This window comes from Bos taurus, chromosome 3 (assembly GCF_002263795.3).
Source record: "Bos taurus isolate L1 Dominette 01449 registration number 42190680 breed Hereford chromosome 3, ARS-UCD2.0, whole genome shotgun sequence".
NCBI lineage: Eukaryota > Metazoa > Chordata > Mammalia > Artiodactyla > Bovidae > Bos > Bos taurus.
The window spans coordinates 85,953,878-85,966,670 of record NC_037330.1 but is presented as its reverse complement, the minus strand read 5'-3'; the positions used below and the strand labels follow the sequence as shown (position 1 = coordinate 85,966,670).

General features: G+C 42.6%; 1 protein-coding gene across 2 annotated transcripts in view; it reads right to left on the bottom strand.

Moving 5' to 3' along the window:
- Positions 1-3,509: 3,509 nt before the first annotated feature.
- Positions 3,510-12,793, bottom strand: part of LOC521656 (cytochrome P450, family 2, subfamily J) — a 35,893-nt gene continuing 26,609 nt past the window's right edge. For both annotated transcript variants that reach the window (XM_059884552.1, NM_001038551.2), the window contains 2 exon segments: positions 8,715-8,853; positions 3,510-4,018 (listed from right to left, as the gene is read on the bottom strand). In XM_059884552.1, the coding sequence (XP_059740535.1) occupies positions 3,840-4,018; positions 8,715-8,853 (318 nt within the window). In that variant the 3' untranslated portion in view covers positions 3,510-3,839.

Genomic DNA, 12,793 nt, shown 5'->3' with positions numbered 1-12,793 from the left:
TGGTTAGATGTTTGCCAATTTAAAAACTTAAATTTTTTTAACTTTTGGTTTTGTTCATTTTCTCTATTTTCCTATCTTCAATTTCATTCACTGATGCTTTGATTTTTATTATTTATTTTCTTATGATTTCTTTGGATTTAATTTTCTCTTCCTTTTCTAGAACCATGAGGTGGAAGCATAGATTATTTTAAACCTTTATTTATTCAATGGTATAAATTTTCCTCAGCGCACTGATTTCACTGCATCTACACATTTTGATACCTTATATTTTCTTTGTTTAAAGATATTTTTTGGAGATTTCTTCTTTGGTCCATGCTTATTTATATGTGTTATTCAATATTCAAATAGTTTTAAGTTTTTCATGTACTATTCTTTTATTGGTCTCTAGTTAACTCCATTTTGTTATGAAAACATAATTTGTGTGATTTCCATATGATACTTGATAAAATGTGTTTTATACTTAGAATGTGGCCTATTTGGTGAATGTTCAACATGAGCTTGAGAAGAATATGCGTGCTGCTCTTGTTAGATTATGAATTCTATAAATCTCAATTGGATCCAAGTAAGTGGTAATATTGCATGGTTCAACTTTGCCTTTACTGATTTTCTGACTCTTGGTTCTGTCCACTGATGGTAAAGGGATATTCAAGTGTCTAACTATAATAAGAAATTCATCTATTTTCCCTTGCAGTTCCATCAGTTTGCAGGTGCATGCACATTGTAGAATTGCTATGTCTTCGTGGAGAACTGATCCTTTTGTTATGTACTTCCCTTTTAAAATTTATGATAATTTTCCTTGCTCTGATATCAGCACTTAGTACAGTGACTTCACTTTTCTTTTGATTGGTGTTAGGATGGTATATCTGCAGAGGGCATGGCAACCCACTCCAGTATTCTTGCCTGGAGAATCCCATGGACAGAGGAATTTGGTGGGCTACGGTCCACGGGGTTGCAAAGAGTCGGACAGGACTGAGCAACTTCACTTTCACTTTCATGGGATCAATGGAAAACCCCTGGACACTCATCTGGCCTGATAGATGCAATGGGGCCCAGACCCAAGTAGCATGTGACCACAATTAACCAGAAACTTGGGGACACAGGACTGAGGGTAGTTGAACTTTCTGCCCTATATTTTTCTCAAAAGCTCATTGAGAGACCGTAAAATATAAATTCTCGATCTGTAAAAGCATTACAAAATAATTTTTGTTTTCTGTCCTTTTATAACTCTCTTTTTAAAATTCTTTTTTATATTATTTTAAATTTTATTTTATTTTTAAACTTTAAAAAATTGTATTAGTTTTGCCAAATATCAAAATGAATCCGCCACAGGTATACATGTGTTCCCCATCCTGAACCCTCCTCCCTCCTCCCTCCCCATACCATCCCTCTTGGGATGGTGGACTGTAGCCCACCAAGTTCCTCCATCCATGGGATTCTCCAGGCAAGAATACTGGAGTGGGTTGCCATTTCCTTCTTCAGGGTATCTTCCCGACCCAGGGATCGAACCCAGGTCTCCCACAGTGCAGGCAGATGCTTTAACCTCTGATCCACCAGAGAGTCATGGAAAATGCACAACAGAGTAGGAATGGACCTCAGAGATGACTATAAAAAGCCCTATATTTTATAATTTAGGAGACTGAGCACATAATGAAAAGTATTTTGGCCAATTCTTAGTCTCCAAAGAGGATAAACTGATTGGGGGAATAAAGAGTGGAAGACAAGGTCTCAGATGTTTGGGTGTTCGAGGGCTGGTTTGATTCATTTTATTCTAGAAATATAATTTGCAGTGCTTTCCAGAGAGGCAGCTTTCCAAAAGGTTACAAGGAAAGTGCATTCGGGTGATGCAGCTGGGGCTCTCAGTGTCCTGCTGTTGTTGTTCAGTCACTCAGGTGTGTCCAGCTCTTTATGACTCCATGGACTGAAGCACACTAGGCGTCCCTGTCCATCACCAACTCCCGGAGCTTGCTCAAACTCATGTCCATCGAGTTGGTGATGACATCCAACCATCTCATCCTCTGTCACTCCCTTCTCCTCCTGCCTTCAACCTTTCCCAGAATCAGGGTCTTTTCCAATGAGTCAGCTCTTTACATCAAGTGGCCAAAGTATTGAAGCTTCAGCTTCAGCATCATTCCTTCCAATGAATATTCAGGGTTGATTTCCTTTAGGATTGACTAGTTTGATTTCCCTGCTGTTGAAGGGACTCTTAAGAGTCTTCTCAGCACAGCAATTTGAAAGAATCAATTCTTCAGTGCTCAACCTTCTTTATGGTTCAACTTTGACATCTGTACATGACTATTGGAAAATCATAGCTTTGACTATACAGATCTTTATTGGCAAAGTGATGTCTTTGCTTTTTAATGCTGTCTAGGTTTGTCATAGCTTTTCTTCCAAGGAGCAAATGTCTTTTAACTTCATGGCTGCAGTCACTATCTGTAGTGATCTTGGAGCCCAAGAAAATAAAGCCTGTTAATGTTTTCATTTTTTCCCTGTCTCTTTTCCATGAAGTGAGTTCTAGTCTAACTCAAACCCTCCCCATGCACTTTAGGAAACACAACCATTTCTCTTTGAATACCAATTGGCTCTGACGGACACAGGATAGATCCAGCCAGACTCTCCCTTCCTCCCTGCCTTCCTTCCTATTTCTATTTTCCTTTAATGGTGCCCACTGACATAGTTTTTCTCTGAATCCCAGCAACAGGATTGAAGAGCCCCATGTCTTCATGGCCCTTTTTGCTCTGAGCTATTTAAATTCCTTAATTCTAACAGCCTTAGGAAAAAAGACCTTCTATAAGGTTTAATACAGTTTACCATGTTTCATTGCTTGTCTGCATGTGGGCTGGCATCCCAACCCCATGGGTTCTCAGTGGGACCTGGCCTTCCAGTTGATGGCATTTTCTCTCCTTAGCACCCACACAGGAAGGCTGAGCAGGATTCCTGCATTTCTGTCTCTTTCTACACAATACTCTGTCAATGCTCATCATCTGTGTTTAGGCTGGGGCTACATGTCAATCACAGTGACAATCAATTTTTAAGAAAACATCACAACCACCGTGTTCTTAACAACAATAAGGGGGTTCAGAAATAATGCATGAGGGAGGTTTTAAGGTAAGAGGGCACGTTAAAGTCAGAAAATATTTCCACATTTACTTCCCCCTAAGTAGCTTTCCATGTTTGTTTAAATTTGGTGACATTCTATTTGAATCTGGTGTCCAAGGCCAAGGTAGTATTTTCTTAGGTAAACCAGAGAAACTGCTTTTCCACAGAACCGTGCTTATTAATAGGAATCTACCTGCCTTGCTGACTTCCCAGGGGCCAGTCTGAGGCAGAAGCAGGATAAGATTGCCTGGTGCTACCAAATGTGAGGGCCTTTCTGGCTGACCTCCATGGCTGCCCCAGGGCCCAACTTCTGACTCTTATCCACCATTTGGTTCCACTTTGACCCAGGCCATCTCAACAGGCCAGAAGCATATTTCTGTCTAAGGAAGGACACAGAAGGCAGATCACAACTATGAATTTTATGATGTGCTTTATGGTTTCCAAGCCATTTAAAGCCCTTAATTTCCTTTGATCTTTGCATTAGTTTTTGCTTTAGAGAAGAAATCATTGTCCACCTTCTATTTCCCAGATGAAAATGAAATCACTCACAACATAACTGATTTGCCCAAGGCCCCACTGGAGACGGTTAAGCTGGGGTTTGGATTCAGTTTCCTCTGAGTCCAGTTCCTGTGACCTGTCCTAGAGGCACTGAGTGCTGCTCCCTCACTCCTGAGCATGTGCTCTATCTTGAGGGGAACAGGCCCATTCTTCTTTCTTTCCTTCTCCTCCCTCTCTGGACAATTTCAGGCCCGAGGAATAGCACAGAGGCGGTAGCTGGCTGGGGAGCTGGTCAGGCTTTCTCTAAACTTTAGGCTCAGCTTCTCATTCTCTGGAGGCCTGAAGGTAAATTTTTGCAGAAGTGAAGTAAAGAAAATAAACAACTCTGTCCTGGCCAATTGTTCTCCAAGGCACATCCGCTTTCCTAAAAGACAAAAATATGACGTGAGTTACCTGCTCAGGTGGTGACTGTGTCTTGCAAGGACTGAAATCTTGTACCACATCTTAAAAAACTTAGCAAAGTGAGAGCCTGATAGGCCCTGGCCTTTATGCAGCTGGCTTATTTCATGGCAACCACCTTGTAAACCTAAGCCCAGTTGAGTGAATCTACAATCGCACAGCTCAGTGCCTTCAGGGGTCAGAATGGTAAGGTACAGGGTGCAGGTGCAGGCTGCGGACAGAGCGCAGAGGGGCTGGGCTGACCTACAAACAGCGTCTAGCCTAAAGTCGTTCAAAAATCCATCAGGAAATGATGATGACAAAAGCAGACAAAAAGAAAAATTCTGTTTTAATATTTTTCAATCATTATAAAAAACAACTGTTGAGAAGGATAAGAAAGTGAACATCAGATCAAGGCTTCTCAAATATGAGGCATCTTCTCTCTACATCACGTTTCCCTCCATCAGGACTGGGCATCTCCCTGCCAGGGCTGCCCGTGCAGGGCCGACCCCGTCTCAGCCCACCTCTGCACCATCTCTTCCAGGCTTCCCCCAGCCCCTCCCTTCATGATGCCCTCCTCCCCACTTGGGCTACAACACCCTACTCGGGTCTCCATTATCTCTCTTGTGGGTGTTTTAATAATTTACCTTCTCACTAATTAATACATGTTCATTGCAAAAATGAAAAAAAAAAAAGTCTGAGAAGTATAAAGATATAAAAGATGTTTGTAATCCCATAATCCAGACAAAAAACCCTTGTTAACATTTGACAAATTTCCTCACTGTCTTTGTAAAGATTCTCCTGCACACCCATCCCTGGGATTACTCTCTGTAGTTAATTCTGGGCATTGCTATTGTTACTTTGGTTTTTCCCCATGTCGTGAAATATTCTTCAAAAATAGTTATTGTAGGGGTATGCCTCAATTTTGTCCTCTGCCTCTGTAAGCAGTTGTTGAAAATAAGATTAGAGAATGCCTGCAAATGTGTTTAATAAATCAAGATATGCTTCAGAATTATGTCCTTTTTATATGATTTTGTGCCTGTGTGTCTGTGTTTCCCACCAGCAGTTTCTAATCATCTCTGTTCCCCTCTCTCTGATCTCTTTACGCATCACTAATAGAACAATGAGGACATCAGTTAAAAATGCAGCAGAGGAAGAAATTTGTTCAAATGGTACCAAACCAGCTGTATTGTAAATACTGAAAATTATCCTCAAGTAATCCAGATTTGTGACAAAACTGGATCCACAGAGTCAGGATCCAGATTTACAGTGTTGGTAACCAGTAACCAGTTCTGGGCTATGAGTAAATATTCTCACCAACCTAAACCATTTTCAGTTGTCAAACTTGTAAAATAATATCCTAACTACACTATGTGGCTGGACAAGGATATGAGTAATACAGGAGATATGAATTTGATTTTAAAATCATGAAAAGGAGGGCCACTTGATTCTACAACTTCATTCTGGACCACGGGAAATGTGGACCTTCTCCTTGGTGCTCCCTCTAAATAACTAGATCAATCACCTCACTAAGAATGAGAGAATTGGTCTAGGGTTTCTGAAAAAAAGTCTTTCTCTTTTTGTCTCCTATGATCCAGTGATTACTTTGAAAAATGAGGACTCAGTCTCTTGTCTTCATGAAGATGTCTGCTGCTTTGCTGCATCAAGAGGGAAACACTTAAATGAAGAAAAAAATATGTTTGCAATGATACCTCTGCCATCTGCCCTGACTGTGTGTGTGTTCTAATTCCACACCTGATCGCCTCTCCAAGAGAAGGGAGGGAGCTCTCCACACCCCATTCTTCAAGGAAGCTTTCTTTACAAAGTGCTGGATCAAGAATGAGTCAAAGCAACTGTGCCCCAGATGGGAGTGTGGTGGGAGAAAAACGTAATAGTAGTGTTGACTTTTCGATTCAGAGCATTTTTCAGGCTTCCGTTTCCTACTCTATTTAGGTAGGCTGCGTTCTGCCACAGCTGAGGAAAACCCCAAGTTGCGTACCTTCTCTGAATTTCGTTCTTCCCAGGCAGAAAGAGGGATATTACCTGATTGCAACACTTGTTCCAATCTCCCCCCTTTACCTGTACCCACATCATCTGCAATGTGATTCCACAGCCCTTCCCATAAAAGCTGTGCTATTTCCCTTTCCCTTGAACTGGGGCTCACAGTGTGACCTGCGTGGGTCCCCGGAATGAAGTGGGAGTGACGGTCGCCAGTTCCCAGCCTGGCTCTCAGGAGGCACTGTGTGCTTTCCTCCCTCCTGGGTCTTATCATCTGCATGTATACCAGCGGGGGTTCGCTTGCTGGAGGAGGAAACTTGGAAAAGAGCCCCACTGACCCAGCGGAGCTAGTCCTAGGTCAGTCTTCAGTCACCTGACCTCCTACACAGGCAAGAGAGCCCGGCTAAGATCAGGCAGCTCCCAGCTCGATTGTAGGCTTCGGGCGACGATGCACACTTACTGCTTTACGTCACTGAGTTTACCACCTTTGTAATGCAGCAGTGTAACAATCGATACATATGACATGGACTTGGTGAATCTTAAAATGGAAGGGCTTTTAAGTAAGTAAATGTGTTACATTCTAGTTGTGTTAGGGGGCACACTAGATTAGAACTTCATACATAACCAATGAAGACCTACTGTATAGCTCAGGGAAGTATACCAATATTTTGTAGTATCTTGTAAGGGAAAAAACTAAAACAACAAAAAAAGGTGTGTGTATATACGTGTATGCTGCTAAGTCACTTCAGTCGTGTCCGACTCTGTGTGACCCCATAGACGGCAGCCACCAGGCTCCCCCATCCCTGGGATTCTCCAGGCAAGAACACTGGAGTGGGTTGCCATTTCCTTCTCCATATATGTGTGTGTGTGTGTGTGTGTGTGTGTGTGTGTGTATATATATGTATATATATATAAAATTGAATCACTTTGCTCTACTACTGAAAGTAACACAATATTGTAAATCAACTCTGCTTTACAAAAAAAATTTAAAAAAACAACAAATGAGTCTTAGGCTGTTTTCTGCCAATTCCTTGGGCACCTGACCTTGGATAAGAAACAGCTTTCTCTAAATCCTAATTTCTATGCCTTGGGAAAGGAAATACTGATTTCTTTCCTGTCAAACTGTTAATAACTGGATTGCTGTACATATTAAATAAAATAATTTCCTTGCAAATAAAATCTGTAATTAGAAGGGTGTGTTACAACTCTCACAACAACAACAACAACAACTTCAGGAGAATTATAACACTTAAAACAGCTAAAACTTTGTACTGTAATAGGAAACCTGAAGCTCTTGTAGACAGGAAGACTGGAAGGTTTTCCTACATCTCATCTCTGCTTTGAGATTAGAAAGTGACTTGCCCAATGTGAGCAAAGGTGGCACAGAACTGGAGAGGAAAGACACAAAAGATCTAATCGAATGAGTTCAGATACACTCAGGACAGTATCCTACAGCAGGGAAGCCTGGGCTCTGGATCATGCCTAAGCTAAGCTAAGCATGGGGTCAAATTCCAGACCCTTCCTCTCTGTGCCTTTGTGGCATGATCAGCAAAATGATACTGTCACAGAAAATTAATGATAAGAAAACTACTATGAATTTCAGAATGTCAACTCAGTGTAGCATTTAGTTATTATTTTAGGAGATACTGTTAGGAAGAGGCACGGGCATTAGTATTGGATAAACATGAATAACACTCAATTCTAGGACTGCCCCCATGACTTTTATGAGTGTATATTCCATAGCTGACCCTGCTAAACTTCAGTTATCTTCCTTATACCCAAAGCGGTGATTCAAATTTGAACCTTGGAAGGTTACAGGAGAATTGCATGGTATTTTTGTCTACTGAATCATTTGTCATATCCTCAGGACTGAATACTTTACACATAACAGGTGCTCAAGAAACATTTATAGAATTAAGGATCTGGGATATTATTTGAAACGATCTCAACAAAATACATAACTCATCATCTGGTACATACGAAGAATTTTGTTACTCATTTCACAGTTATAAGTTAAAATATTTGGAGCTTTCGGAACTTCTGGAACTGGCTGCCTTGGAAACATGAGAGAGAGTTTCCCTGCATTCTCTTTCATACATTTCGGGTTGTGCATCGTGTGAATGATGTAACTATATTTGTAAAGGGGTTATTAGCGTTTAAAAAGGCAAAATTTTAAAAGACCTCTTCAGGAATATCTTAAAGAGTAGAATCTCATCTACTTAAGTCCATGGCACAAGTCCCTTGTGACGCCCATAATGACAGACAAGCAGCTCCTTTACTGGCACCTCCCCCATCCCTTTTGTAGTAATTCACTTTACATTTTTGTGAGTGGGAGGCTCTAAAAAGATCTTGGAACACTTAAAACTCTACTCAGATGGTAAGGTTCCAACCTTCTTTGTGGGTAACAGGAGGAGGCTACGCTTCTATCCCCAGTGTTGGCAGGGACAGAACAATGTGAAGCTGAAATCTCCATCAGAGTCAAGCCAGGGCTTAGGAAGCAACAGCATTAATCCTGGGGATGCTCACCCCAGGGAATCTTGAGGTGCAACCACAGCAAGAGTGAGTCACGCTTGGCAGGGCTATCTGGAGTTGTTCCAATTAAAGCAAAGCATCACAAGGAGAAGAGTAGGCGAGGGTAGAGAGAGGAGTCCTGGGTTCCCACATACCTATTTCTTGCTACTCACCTATTGAGAAAGGCAGAAAGGATTCCCTTTTCTTAAACTGTCCATTTTCCAGAAAATGCTCTGGATTGAACGTGTCAGGGGTGGCCCACTCTGCGGGGTCCCTGTGCAGTGCAGTCAGGTTGGTCAGCACCATGGTGCCCTGGAGAAGGCAGAAGAGACTCAGGCAAGACTTGACCCACACAACATACATGTACAGACGGGCGGCGGTCCTCTGGCGCTCCCACACCTGGGCTGACAGCACCCTGAACTCCCTCGGCCTCACCAACCCACCACCTTCTGAGCCCAATCCCTAGCACTGTTTTTTTTTTGCCTTGGGACAGCTTACAGTGACGGACTGGAATTGTCTGCTGGGAATTTGTCAGGGAAGTGTGACTGCTCTTAGTGCAGAATGGATCTCTGCAGGGACTTGTCAGTGTAGAACTTGGGAGGGAACACATATGCATCAGTGAACACATATGAAACATATATGAATATTGTGACAGTGGGCAGGCAGTTCTAGACCGAGACTGACCCAGCTGCTTACTCAAGTGGTAACTATGGCAGTTTGTCCAACATGAAAAATGTCTCATTTGCCTACGGTTCTCACATTCTCTTCCCTCCATTATCTAGTAAAGTCCACAGAAAGTTTAATAATAGAATAAGGTCACCAAGTGGAAGAAACCACTATTCTTCCTGGTATGCAGCAACAAACTCAGGAGTCCTCCTTAACGCCCCCCTTTCCCTCATTCTGCCTTCGTCCAGGCCTTCGCTGGGCTGCTCAACTTGACTTGAGTTTTCTCTGGATTCTGTCACCTCCATTTCAGATCCATCACTGCCTGGTCCAAGTTACTACCTTGGTTTCCCACACTCCTACACTAGTCCTAACTACATCCATATCCTTTCTTTCCCCTTCAATGTGCTGGACACATTGAAAGCTGAGATAGCTTTGGACATGATTTAATTATGTCACTTCTATCCGCCCACCATATTTGGACCTCGATAGATACCCCTCAATGGCTTCCATCTCTCTTAGGTTATGGGCACGTCACCTGCCCATCCTGAGTCACCATCCTTCTCCCTGCGTGCTTACTACATCAAGTCTCTTTCAGTTTCTCAATTTGTCATTTGTTCCCAATATTTTCCAGGACTCTTTGTATGGCAACCTCTGGGCATCCTCATGCCAATGAGTATCTGCTGGAGCTGCTGCTCTGAGTGTCTTTGTCCCTGCTGTGAGCTGTGCTGCCCCCTGCCTCTGCAGGTGACCCTCCAATACTAGCAGTAGGTCTGGTCCAGCCTCTTACGAGGTCACTGCTTTATTTGCCTGTGTGCTCGTGTGCACACAGTCCACAGTCTTGTGTGTGCCCTCCAAGACTGTCCTTTTTCCATCCAGCCCTGTGGAATTCCTGAGATCACAATCTGCTCATCTTCATAGCTACATTCTCTGGGGGCTCCTCCTCCTGTTACCAGACCCCTAGGCTGGGATGCCTGCCTTGGGGCTCAGGATTTTCACTACTGTGGCAGAACTTCTGTAGTATAATTGTTTTCCAGTTGGCAGGTTGCCCACCTGGCAAGTAGGCTTCCCTGGTGGCTCAGACTGTAAAGAATCCACCTGCAATGTGGGAGACCTGGGTTTGATCCCTGGATTGGAAAGATCCCCTGGAGGAGGGAATGGGAGCCCACTCCAGTATTCTTGCCTGGAGAATCCCCATGGACAGAGGTGCCTGGTGGGTTACAGTCCTTGGTTACATGGTTACATGTCCACAAAGAGTGAACATGACTAAGTGATTAAGCACAGCATCTGGTGGGTATGGGAGCTGATTTTGTTGCAGTTCTACCCCTCCTGATATCTTGTGGTGGCTTCTTCTTTGTCTTTGGATTTAAGGTATCTTTAAAAATTTTTATTTATTTTTAATTTAAGGATAATTGCTTTACAATATTGTGTTGGGTTTCTGCCATACCTCAACATGTATCAACTATAGTATACATACGTCCCTGCCCTCTTGATCCTCCCTCCCACCCCATCCTACCCCTCTGTGTTGTTATAGAGCACCAGTTTGAGCTCCTTGAGTCATATGGCAAATTCCCACTGGCTATCTATTTAGGGTGTCTTTTTTTAAATATATAAATTTATTTATTTTAATTGGAGGCTAATTACTTTATGATATTGTAGTGGTTTTGCCATACATTGGAATGAATCCGCCACGGGTGCACATGTGTCCCCCATCCTGAACTCCCTTCCCACCTCCCTCCCCGTACCATCCCTCTGGGTCTTCCCAGTGCACCAGCCCTGAGCACCCTGTATCCTGCATCAAACCTGGACTGACATTTGTTTCACATATGATAATATACATGTTTCAATGCCATTCTCCCAAATCATCCCACCCTCGCCCTCTCCCACAGAGTCTGAAAGACTGTTCTATACATCTTTGTCTCTTTTGCTGTCTCGCATACAGGTTATCGTTACCATCTTTCTAAATTCCATATATATGTGTTAGTATACTCTATTGGTGTTTTTCTTTCTGGCTTACTTCACTCTGTATAATAGGCTCCAGAGTCATCCACCTCATTAGAACTGATTCAAATGTATTCTTTTTAATGGCTGAGTAATACTCCATTATATATATGTACCACAGCTTTCTTATCCGAACACATGAAAAGATGTTCAACATCACTCATTATCAGGGAAATGCAAATCAAAACCACAATGAGGTACCATTTCACGCCAGTGAGAATGGCTGTGATCCAAAAGTCTACAGGCAATAAATGCTGGAGAGGGTGTGGAGAAAAGGGAACCCCCTTACACTGTTGGTGGGAATGCAAACTAGTACAGCCACTATGGAGAACAGTGTGGAGATTCCTTAAAAAACTGGAATTAGGGTGTCTTTTTTAGACAAGTTTTAGCAGTTTTGTTAATGGTTATTCAGCAGATCCCTGGAGAAGGAAATGGCAATCCACTCCAGTAATCTTGCCTAGAAAATCCCATGGACAGAAAAGCCTAGTAGGGTACAGTCCATGGGATCTTAAAGAGTCGGACATGACTGAGCGACTGAGCACCCAGTAGATAATTGTGATTTTTGTGTTTACATAAGAAGAGTTAAGCTGGTGTCCTTCTGTTGCATCATCTTGAACGAATCAACCAGGCCAGCTTTGTGGGACCTAAATCTTACACAATTTGAGGATCGCTTTCATTATGTATCCTTGGCCAAGGATCCTTGGCCAAGGATCCATTACCTCATCTTCTTTTCTTTTGCTTTCAGTCAGTTTTCCCTTGCTAATAGAGGGACGCATCCTGACCCTGGCAGCCAGGACTTCAGAGCTCCCATGCCGGGGCTTACAGAGAAGCACTGCACATGACATCCTCCAGGGGGACTTTAGTCGCTACTAAAAGTCAGTGTAAGGAATCCCCACACTTCTGCATAGTGACTGTACCAGTGTAAGAGGGTTCCCTTGTCTCCACACCCTCTCCAGCATTTATTGTTTATAGACTTTAATGGTGGCCATTCTGACCCGTGTGAGATGATACCTCACTGTGGTTTTGATTTGCATTTCTCTAAAAATGAGTGATGTTGAGCATCTTTTCATGTGTTTATTAGCCATCTGTATGAGACTTGGGTTCGATCCCTGGGTCAGGAAGATCTTCTGGAGAAGGAAATGGCAACCCACTCCAGTACTCTTGCCTGGAAAATCTCATGGACAGAGAAGCGTGGTGGGCTACAGTCCACAGGGTTGCAAAGAGTCGGACATGACTGAGCGAATTCACTTTCACTTTCACTTTCATGTCTTCTTTGGAGAAATGTCTGTTTAGTTCTTTGGCCCCCTTTTTGATTGAGTTGTTTGTTTCTCTGGTATTGAGCTACATGAGCTGCTTGTATATTTTGGAGACTAGTTCTTTGTCAGTTGTTTCATTTGCTATTATTTCCCCCCATTCTGAAGGCTGCCTTATCAACCTTGCTTATAGTTTCCTTCATTGTGGAAAAGCTTTTAAGTTTAGTTAGGTCCCATTTGTTTATTTTTATTTTTATTTATTACTCTGGGAAGTGGGTCATAGAGGATCTTGCTGTGATTTATGTCAGAGAGTGTTCTGCTTATGTTTTCCTCTA